Source organism: Cariama cristata, unplaced genomic scaffold (assembly GCF_000690535.1).
Source record: "Cariama cristata isolate BGI_N322 unplaced genomic scaffold, ASM69053v1 scaffold12468, whole genome shotgun sequence".
Taxonomy (NCBI): Eukaryota; Metazoa; Chordata; class Aves; order Cariamiformes; family Cariamidae; genus Cariama; species Cariama cristata.
Genome location: NW_009630738.1, coordinates 57,896 through 68,852, shown reverse-complemented (window position 1 = coordinate 68,852; position 10,957 = coordinate 57,896). Strand labels below are relative to the sequence as shown.

Genomic DNA, 10,957 nt, shown 5'->3' with positions numbered 1-10,957 from the left:
TCGCCTGTCTTAACTGTCGGAACAGAAGATAAGGAAAACATGTCCACTTTTAGGCGCTGAGAAGGTGGCACAGAAAAATATCCTCGTGGAGAGACTGTGCTGGAAGAGCCAGGAGAACCCCTAAAATGATCTAGTGACTTAGTCTTTGGAAAACCTGATTAGGGTGCTGCTGAGTTTGCCTTAACTCTCTCCTGGTTTTATTTTGTCTTCTAGTTCCTCATGTGAGCCTGACTGCCATGCCTGGGCATTGACGCCTTTGGGTACAGCTGTTTAAAATGGCAGAGAGAGGTGGAAATGAAGAAGTAATTAACTTGAACAGCTTCCGTAGTCACAGAGGGAAAGGTGAGTACTGATTTGTGCGTATTTCTGAAACTCTCTTTGTAAAACTCTGCTTACAAGCAGCGGGATTCATAGATACTAAACTTGCAAGAGTGGTGTTAATGGGAACCTGCCAGTGGTCTGTTTTGCCATGTCGTACACTGCCCTGTTACACGTACTGCACAGCCACCTACAGAAAATTCTCTCAATTTATGCAGACATACAAAATATTTTTCTCTTGTCTTTCTCATGTTGTACTGCCTTAAGGCAGATTACTAACTTCTTGGGAACACCATGTAGAGGTATTTCAGCAGATCTGAGGGGCTTATGGTGTTCCACCCTTCTGAGGACCTCATAGGAGAGAGGCTGGGTCTGCATTCATATCCTCATAGGGCTGTATGCCTTGGTACCGTTCCTCCAAGAGCGGAATTCAAAGTGGTGCTTTCTGTGTATGCCTGAAAGGTGATAAATGAATACTCATGAGTACTTATGCTAAAGCATAAGCCAAAACATTGTGTGAAATCATAGGGAAAGCATGGTTGTATGCCGTCTCTGCAGTACGGAAACCCTATCTGTCCTGCCTTCCAGGAGCTGTGTTCAGTAGCATCTATATTGCACTCTTGGCAAGCCTTGAGGGGCAATGTTGTCCTCTAACAGGAGGATATCTTCTGCACCCACGGCCAGGGGCCCTATCTCAGTCTTGCATAAGGTACTCCTGCAAAGTCAAACTCTTTTGGAAGAGGCCAAATTGCACAGGGAACCTTATCTCTCCTCTAGAATGCACTGCGCATGAATAAAAGAAAATATATCGTCCCTGAGATACTGAAAGTTCAGGACTTCTCTGCAAAAATTAGGAAGTACTCTGTACGTGGCTTGTTCAGAATAGTTTTTGCAGCAGCTTGACTTGTGGTGAAGTTTGGGATAGAAGAATCGCTGCGTAAGTGACAGAGTGACTGTTTCATGCATGTGCCGTTGTGGTGACCTACAGTTTATGCAGGTGTTTTGCACAGAGGGCTGAGGGAGGCCGGAGTTGCTGTAACAGTAACTTGCAGAGGAACCACTGACCTTTGAGTGCTTCTTCCCTGTTGCCGCAATGCAAATGTGAAGATTGCTTTTTCAGATGTTTCAGTGCTTGTGCCCTGTAATTTCAGTTATTTACCTTTAGCAAATAGCTAACTTTACTTACTTTACTACAGACTGGATAAACCGCAGGGACGAAGGTCTTATCACGATATCGGATTCCTCGGATGAAGAATTACCTTTGTTGCTGGAAATGCCAGCAGAGCAGCAGCGTGAGGAAGATGACGATGATGTAGTCATCTTGGCAGAGGTAATTTTTCATTCTTATACTTGCCCTGCTTTATTCATGGCCTTTATAGCCAACTCTTGTGCAAATATCTGATACGTTCCTTTGAGAGTCCTGTCTGGTTACAGTAATTTACTTAGGAAGTCTGAAATGAATGTTGAAATGATGGCATTTTGCTGGCTTTAAGTGTTTAATCATATTTGGGTCACAGGAGAGGAGAACTAGACTGTTAAACTGCATTGTATTTAAAGTTCTGCTTAACAAAGGCTGTAGCTTCCATAAAGTTATCTCTCTACATCCAGAAAGGTGGAGTGCTTTGTAAGAGGACTTGATGTTCCTTAGAACGCAGGTTTACAAAACGTGCCTTGTTTGACCTTGTATGCTTTATATTCCTCTATGCTATTTGGATTTTTATTGGTCTGTTACAGGCCCTTACATTTTTGCAGTTTTAGAAAGCCAGCCCACCTGATAAATCTTCCACTGGCACAGGCAGTCACAGAGAGGAGGGCCAAAGGCTTTAGCTTACCCTGATTATTTAGTGTCTAATTTCATATCTAAGCCATATTAAGAATATATTCCACTTTTCTGTTAAATTAACCGGAGACATTGAGAAAATGGGTTGCCAAGCTGACCTTTCTGTTTCTTAGTTGAAAACAGTAGCAGACAATATTCAGGCTCTGTTGGCATACAGCAGTCTGTCTGCCAGAGGCAAGAACAAGGCCAGAGATTAATGTATTAAGCTTTGGTTCCTGCCTGTTTAAATAAATAGGTGAGAATGCAAATATGCCATCAGTTAGTTCCTCTTTCCCAGGCTGTTTTGCTGGGAGGGAAGTGGGTACTGAGATGAGCTTAGGGAATTACTCCACTCTGAAAGTCCTGTGTATCCCCAGTTCTGCCAAATGTTCTCTTAGCACCTGGGGACAGACTGATGATGGAGTTCAGTGAAACAGAGAGATGTGGATTGCAGTTTTATGCCGCCTTAAGCACCTTGCTAAACAAACTTTTCATCTGTTTACCATCAGAAATTTGATTAGATGCAAAAGATCATCTGGCATAAGGATTCTGACATGCAGACAAGAACTCCTACTTACTCTTGTCTGTCTTCTTTTTAGACCCCAAAGCACCAGCAGCTTCTGCGTCCCAATGTCATCAGACCTGCTGCTCAGTGGCAGGGTGTAAACACTGTGGGAGAAGGAGGATCAAAAAGTGGTGTCAAGCCCTTGAGAAGCATATATCTGCAAGATGAGATCTCAACTCTGCTGTGCCAGGGTGACCGGTATAATCACACGTTGGAGAGCAGTGCTGGACCAAGCAGGGATGAGAATATGAACTTTGCCTTGCAGCAGCCTGGACCGTCTGAGCTTAATGGCCCCAGGTTTGAACTTACAAGTAACCAGGAGCCTGGTCCAAGTTTGCTTCCAGCAATAAAGACAAGTCCACAGCCTGTCGTTAACAGAGAAATCATTAGTCTGGAGAATGCAGACCTTCCACCACAACAGGAAGAAAAGGTGGAAGCCCAGGGATGGCAAGGAGAAGACTTAGAGCCAGAGCAAAACCTCGGAGGAGCAGCTGCTGCAACGGCTGCAGACCAGGAGATCCCGAAGAACAGCCAGCAGGATCACCCATACTTCCAGCCGTTGGAAGGCGAGCCACATGCTGCAGTGAATGGTTGTGTTCCTCAGCAAGGGCAGCCTGAAGCAGACCCAGGATCTTCAAGGGCATATGGAGAGGAGGCTCCTGGGCCAGCCTTTCCCCGACCTGAACCACAGCAGGATGGGATTCCAGGTCCTGCTTCGCCCCAGCTGGCACATCCACCAGAAGAAACGGGTCAGCAGGCAGCGATAGACAATGAACAGCCAGGTCCAGCATTCCCCGCACAGGGCTCTCATGAACTTGGCTCTAGTAACGTGCCAGAACAAGGAGCTGCTGGACAGGACCAAGACCTCACTGCACTGCTCATCAGAGAGACAGTAAGTATTCCCAGGGCTTGTTTGCCTTCTGTGTGCATGTTATTTTCAGACAGGTTTTTCAAGGTGTATAGTGTTTCACATGCTCAAAGCACAGCCCTGTTGACTTCAGCTGCAAATCCTCTTCGTTTTGGCTGAGACTCAGCTATGCACCAGGTGAGGAGCGTGCAATGAACTATCTTAGAAAACTTTGGTTTGAAAGAATAACCCCAGCACTATGGCAGATGCGAATCCCGAGGACACTGTTTGCTTTAGGATGGACTCTTGGCCAGAGAGATTTAGCAGAACTGATTGTGGGGTCTCAAGGGCACAGTGAGGTGAAATAACATGGGTCTGTTCCCCTAAAGGCTACTGCCTTCTCAATTCTGCTAGATTTTTTTTTTTGTCTGGCTGATTCCTAACCCAACTCTGTAGAGTGGTTTTGGAATGGATGTAGAGCTAAACGAGCAAAACTGAGATACTAAACACTGGCAGAGGGATAGAGGGTGGAGTAGACAGGGCTTAGAGATACATGGCTGAGAGCCGTGGCTGCTTTCAGCTGGCTTGCCTAAAGTAGTTTGGTCCATGGCCATGTTAAGGCCACCATGGTGATCAGGGTAATGGATTTCCGAGCAGTAGCACTGAGGGATTACTGGATAAGCAGCACAAAGACGCGTGTATGTTAACTCCACATGCTGCTTTCTGATTCTGTGTGTGAAGCTTAGCATGAGGGGCACTAGCTACAAGAACTGAACCACCAAGAAGGATACTCCTTAACCTTTGGTATAATCAGCAGCTTGAGCAACACGGTGTATATTTAAAAAAACGAAACAAACAAAAAATGTGGTGATGCTTCATATGTTTAATGTTTTCCCCTCCAGTGCACACTCTGCCCCTTGATTGCTAGGGAGGAAGAGTCTCTCTTGATGCCTTAGGGAATACTTTTTTGCAAACAAGCATATTTTACCACATCTGTATCTTACACCAGCACCCCCATCTCCTCCAAGTCTTCCCTCTGCATCCCATATCTGATTCTGTTTGGGAAAACTGGGGTTGAGGAAAATATTCTTTAAGTAGCAGTCCAACAAAATTCGGTTCTTTCCAACTAAGACCTTTCTGATGAGTGCCTCGCTTTGAGATGGGTAAGTAGACGCTCTTGCATTGTCAGGGTTGCTTGACAACCCTGACCAGTCCAGTCTTGCAAAGCAAAATGTCATACAGCGCAATCGATTGCAATACTGGTACAGAAACCCAACAAGAGAGAGCAGCAAAGAGCGCTCTTTGCTACGTGGCCAATGCTGGGAGAGCTTTCCCAGAAATGCCGGTAAAGGTTTGTTGTCTGTTCTGATCTCGTTGCTAGTGTGTCTGGGTTCTTTGGGTGGGTATACGTATTGTTGCATTTTTTTCCTTTTGCTTTGGAATGTTGTATTTCAGCACACATTCTGGAACTCCCTAATCTTCTGTCTGAAGGTAAATATTAGCTTTTCTTGTGTTGTAGATCATACCTACGTGCCTTGCCTCTTTCCATCTAGCCTGAATCACTTGTTAGGCCAGCTGCTCATGGCCATTCACATCACTAACCATACTCTTCAGGTGAGAAAGAGCTGTTAGCAATCATCCTATGGAGCAAAGGAAAGCCAGCAGCTTGTGGTGTCCAGGCTGGATGGATATAAATGGTCTCTTGAAATCCGTTTTGGCCCTTGTCTCAGGAGAGTGCGAGATAATTATGTATAAATCTCTGTCTTTGATGCTGTTGCTAGGTTGTGCTACACAGCTCTGCTAATACCTCCGTAACCTTTAGCTTTTCCTACTGTAGGAAGCAAGGTTCCCAGATGTGAAGCAGGAATATATTGAAGAGCTAATCAGCATCAAGAACTGCTATGACTTAAATGTGTAAGTATAGAGCTAAAAGCCAGGGTGTATCATACAACAGTCTGGCTGCAGTCACATTTCCGTTTCCCTACCTGCTAATGATGCTGTTCTAGGGCATATCCAGGCTGGGAGGCAGTACTGCATTGATATAGTCCCAAAGAGCAGAGAATTTTTTTTTTACCTTCTAATAGAGCTTTTTGTAAATCCTCTCTAATTCTGACATTATGCTGTAGCTTCTCTGCTTTTAAGATCATTTCCTTATTTAAAGATATTACATATAATTACTAGGGTTCTTAAAAAAGGGTGAGTGTCAGGGTTAAGGTATTGAGATGACTTCTATAAAGCATAGTATGAAGGTGGGTTGGTGAGTTTTGAGTTGAAGAAAATAGTTTCCTACCTCTTCATTTCACTGGCTTTTGTTTTTTTCCAGGTAAAGCTAACGCTGTTTTGGACTCCCTTATTTAGTGGTATGATGTTGGCTTTTATCCCCTTTACTTAATCAAGTGTCAGTGGTGCTGTCTGAGTTCTCTTGCATCACTTTTTGGGGAAAGAATACAGCAAACACGTTTAAGGGCTGGTAGGATTGAGTCTAGATATCTGTTGAGGGACTGATTTTGGTCAAACTGAGCAGAAACATGAACCAAGAAGGGAAATAAAAGGAGCGGAAAATCAGCGTGAGGACTGTTGCTTTCCCAGTTGTGTTAGCAGCTCAAGAATATCTTGGTGTTCATCATGCTTGATGTCTCTGGGAGTCATGTTAGAATCAAAAGATTAAAGAGTCATTAACCTTATTGATAAGTTGTGTCATCTCTCTACCCTTTTGGGTAAAGCTTGCACAGCTGAAGAGCAAAGGATTGTGTGTGTTGGCACCAGCAGCGCAGAGGGGAGAGTGGTTTGAAGTAAATCGCTTGTGACTTGTGTCTGTTGCTAGGTGGCCCTTCTCTTTCTCTGTCTGCAGCTGTCACTGCTATCTCAAATACATTGAAATTAGTTATCAGATACAAGAATGAAGAATAGGTGTTGGTTGCCAGAGTATTCACTCTATCTTGTATGAATCCGATGCCCTTTCCAGTTAACTAGGGCACTAATTAAGCAGTATTTAAGTGCGTGAGGCTTTGAATTAGTTATTGGACCATAAATAAGTTAACTGGCAAGGAACTAAGGATGATCCCATCTGTTGGGCATAGGTTTCCTATTCTGCTGCCTTTGCCTGTGTTGTGAAGTCGTGTCTCCAAAGTAGGGCTTCTTGGTTAGAAAGTCATCAAGCTGTAACTTCTTTCTTGTCTTTCACTAGTGCTTTCCCTGCAGTGGTGACATGGTCAGCATGAGAGAAACTTTCAGGTGCCCGCACCACATTTTTGGTGCACCTTGCCATGGATGGTTGCGTTGGGAGTGTAGAAGACCAGTAGGGCCGTTCCTCGGGGCAATCAGACCGTTGAAGTTAGGCATCTGGCTGTGGGACCTTCTCACAGATTGTGTGAAAAAACCCGTTGTTGTGTCCTGCAGGGATTTAGTGAAGCCTGATAGAATTAAATCCCAGTATTGGCTTCTATCAGTCTTAATGTGTTCCTTCCCTATTTGCTCCCGAAATCTCTTCTCTCCTATTGTGTGCTGCAGACCCAGTGAGATGAAAAGGTGCTTACAGGCTTCCCTGTAGGCCATCTACAGTGTCTGCTCAGTGGTGCGTTACCCACTTACTGGATGATAAAGATTTCTTCTCCATATTTTTATTCCTTTAACCAAACTATCTTTTGAGTTGTCACTGCATCTTTTGTATGAGAACAAATGGGTCAAAGCACTGGTCAGCCGCGCTGGCAGGGTCTCTTTGATCTCTACGGTATGTCAAGCTGAATCAGGCTTGAAATATAATAAATAAGGGTAGCTGGGTTTGGGCAGGGATGAGGCTTTTAACTGGCTCTGTGTCCTGTGGTGCAGATATTAATGAACAGCGCTGCAAGTGTGCGTGCATTGCGTGCTGGGACCCACTTAACTAATTGTCAGACACTGAAGGTTAACATCTCTGAAAATCTCTGAGCATGGAAATGGCAACATGCAGAATAGTTCAAATGTATTCTGACTGTGCCCCAGCTGAAACTCTTGCGATTGGGCTGCAGTGATTTCAGCTTCTTGAAGTTTCTGTTTTGTTGGATTAAAACAGTTATCTTTTCCTAAAATGGGGGGGGGGGGGGAGCTGGAAGCTATTAAATGCTCAGTGCCAAGATATTTTGTTGTTTTCTGAAATGATTGTCTTAAAACTTTCAACTGATGTGAAAGATAAGATGTGGGAGCTCCTTTTAGCAGGGTATCATCTATTCAGCCTTTGTGTGCGGAAGCATTCACACTCAGTCAAAAGCTTCTGGCTCAATATGTCAATACCTGATTAAACAAAAAGAAGTGCCTCTGCTTTGAATGTGAAAGCAGGGCTAAAGTAATCATGCCTTGATAGTGGGTTAATGCTTCAAGCCAGTTCAGATTTCTTAATTAGGGACTGATTTCTGACATCAGGAATGTAAATTAGCTGCAATTATGTCTTTGCTGCAGCCTAGCAGCTTCACATTCAAAAAGTTTTACAAATGTTAATTGCTTCTCCTAACTCCTTTCAGAAGGATATTATTCTACAGCTAGGGAAACTGAGGAACAGCTTATGTTACTTGACCCAGCTGGCACAGCTGGTTGGTGATGGTTGAGACTAAGCTGTGAAAGTCCGATTCAGACAGATAGCCTACGGCAAGCTTCCCTTTCAAAAGGGCTTCTGAAGTATTTATGGATCCCTGGCCAGAATGGTGTATTCTGAAACTACTCGCTAGAGTCTTTTCTAAGCTGAAATACTCAGTTAAACTAAATTTACGTAATGGTTATGATCGTTTGTGATAGGACCTCAGGTATGCTGCATTTACAGGCTAGTATGCAATTTTTTCAGCAATTTTTAGTGATTATTTTCTAAATGCGATTTTCACTAGACCAGTTTCTAGTGGAAGTTGGACAATGCTGGTGTGATTTCAAGCTTTGTTACAATGAAACCTGTGTTCAGAGTACCTATTGTATTTAAACACAGTTTAAACATGTTTCTGTCTCTAACGTGAAAGTAGATCGAGACTGGAGGCTTTAATTCAAATTTGAATCTGTAATCTTTTGTTGAGGAAGACATGAACCTTTCACAGGTCTTTGTAGGGGTTTGTATGCTTCTTTTTCCAAGGATGCGTTTGTATTAGCAACAGTAAATGAGAGCTAGATTTCGATTAATGCTGCTAGTGTTGTGACTGTTCATTCTTGTACGGTCTTCATAATGTTAATTCCAGGGTAGCAGAAAGTTAGTACACCTTAACTCTTAACCATGCAGGATTTGACATGTGCTCAAAGGAGGTACCAATTTCTATGGTTTTACCCATGGGTGCGGGCAGGGAAGTAAACCTGGTTGTTCACCTCTGGCATGGAGAGATATAGGTTGGTTGGTAGCTCACCCATACAAGCTTCATGTATGTAAATTTAATTGTTGAAAGAAATCTATTTGCTTTTCCTTCTGCAGTCATACAGCCGATCATTCTTTCTCAGTCATTTACTTGCAGTTTGCTCTAGTCTATAGGACCTCCCTTGGTTCTTACAGGGTAGGCTGTGACTTGCCTGCCTAGCCTCTTAATTATAGGATACTAAAAATTGGACAAATAGGGAGTGAACCTGAGCTCCCAACCCCTGAAGTAACTATATTTATCTTTTCAGACTTTGTAACTTTCTTCTGGAAAATCCAGATTACCCAAAGAAGGAAGGCAGAGTGGTTTTAAATCCCAGCAGCAGCCTGCTTGCCAGCCAAGATGAGACAAAGGCAAGTGAGAGCATCCTTGTCTACAGCATGCCTCTCATCCAGTCTGTTCAACTTGAGTGGACCTTGGGATGTCTGATTCTATTAATGCATATTTGTAAAGTGCTTGGTTGAGCCGTACTTTCATAGGAGGCCTCTGGGTGCATTTAACACAGTTAAATAGTAATACTTAGTTGCTTTCAAGATGACTTCCAAGACTTTCCTGTTTTGCTGTTGCATAGCTGCACGATGTCTGCTCTTTTGCCTTCAGCGAGACCTTCTGCCCTGCCTGCCTGTCAGCTACCCCATCTGAAGTGTTCATTTTGATAACTGATACAAGAATTCCGTGGTCATTCTGTTACGTGAACTAGACTTTGCCCTCAGGTCTCTCTTGTGTGGCCTTTAGGCATTGCCTTTCAGCCCCCTAACTGCAAATCTCCTTACAGCTTCTTAATTTTATTTATTTTTTTTTAAAGTCCATTTGACAAAAGATTCTCTGTGAGCCACTTTGAGTATATTGAAGTAGCTGTGCGTGGACTGAGAGAGAGAGAAATATTGAATACCTCTTTCGACTCTTTGAAGCATCTCTCATCCTTGAGCCAATAAAATTGTTCACCCTTTATAGTAACCTAAATGTATCCTCTCCTCGCTGTCTTGTGCAGCCATGCACAATGGCTTTAAACTACACGGTGTGGGTCCTGCTAGTGTTACCGGTAAAGAATGTGCCTGTTTCTGTTAATTTAGCTGATTTATTTAACCCTTTGGTATCAACTGGAGCAGAGCTGCAGTGTGGTGCATAGACCAGTAGGCTTCACGCCCATGCTGTGCTCTAAGCTGATGGTTAGATAGGTGCTCAGAACTGGGTGCTATGTAACCTGAATTTTGGGTGGTCTTGCAGAAGGTCCTGATCGCTGAAACAGTGTTTTGGGGTGGTCTTGCGTGTATTTATAGCAACCTTTTTATATTTTTCGCATTTTCTCCTTAGGTGCCTAAAGTGGACTACTTCGACTTTTCCAAACTTGCCCCACTTGATCAGCGGTGCTTTATTCAGGCAGCTGACCTCCTTATGGCAGACTTCAAAATGCTGAGCAGCCAAGACATTAAGTGGGCACTACATGAACTCAAGGGACACTATGCAATCACACGAAAGGTTCTCCAGTTCAAGTCTGTTTTCTTTCCTAGGGTTATCTCCCGTGTCTGGAGAGCAGTGTGATGTCTTTTGCCTTACTGTACCATCTGCTAGTGTGCGGTTATGGGTTTTTTAATGATATTCCTTTCCTGTTCAGAAGTATTAATCCTTTTAGTAGAGACTTGCGAAATTTAGTGGCCAGACAGAATGCTGCAGGAAGTTTTTACTTTTCTCTAATAGGAGAACTGGGGAAACGCTAGCTAGGTGATGGTAGGTAATGCATTAAACTGAGAAGTGTTCCTGTACGTCGCTGCTGAATTGCGGTATAATTGCCAATAAAGCCTAGACATTTAGCTAAATCTTAAAATGTTTAACGGCTGCTATTAGTTAACTGACTGCACGTAATTGAGAAGAAACCCAAGTCTCACTGTCCTGTTTCTTATTATGACTTGTGGAATGAGTCCTTATATTCCTTGGAAAACAGTTTCACTGTAATGCAGCTTTAAAGACACTTGTTTTAAGTATCAACAAACTGAATGTAAATGTGGCTTCAGGCTTTTGACTTGGATCTACTCCTCTGATATGCTCCT

General features: G+C 43.4%; 1 protein-coding gene across 1 annotated transcript in view; it reads left to right on the top strand.

Moving 5' to 3' along the window:
* The first annotated feature begins 275 nt into the window (after positions 1–275).
* RNF216 (ring finger protein 216) overlaps positions 276–10,957 on the top strand; it is a 63,136-nt gene continuing 52,454 nt past the window's right edge. Inside the window, 6 exon segments of the mRNA XM_009705682.1 lie at positions 276–342; positions 1,515–1,648; positions 2,737–3,594; positions 5,387–5,463; positions 9,160–9,262; positions 10,224–10,388. Of these exon segments, the coding sequence (XP_009703984.1) occupies positions 276–342; positions 1,515–1,648; positions 2,737–3,594; positions 5,387–5,463; positions 9,160–9,262; positions 10,224–10,388 (1,404 nt within the window).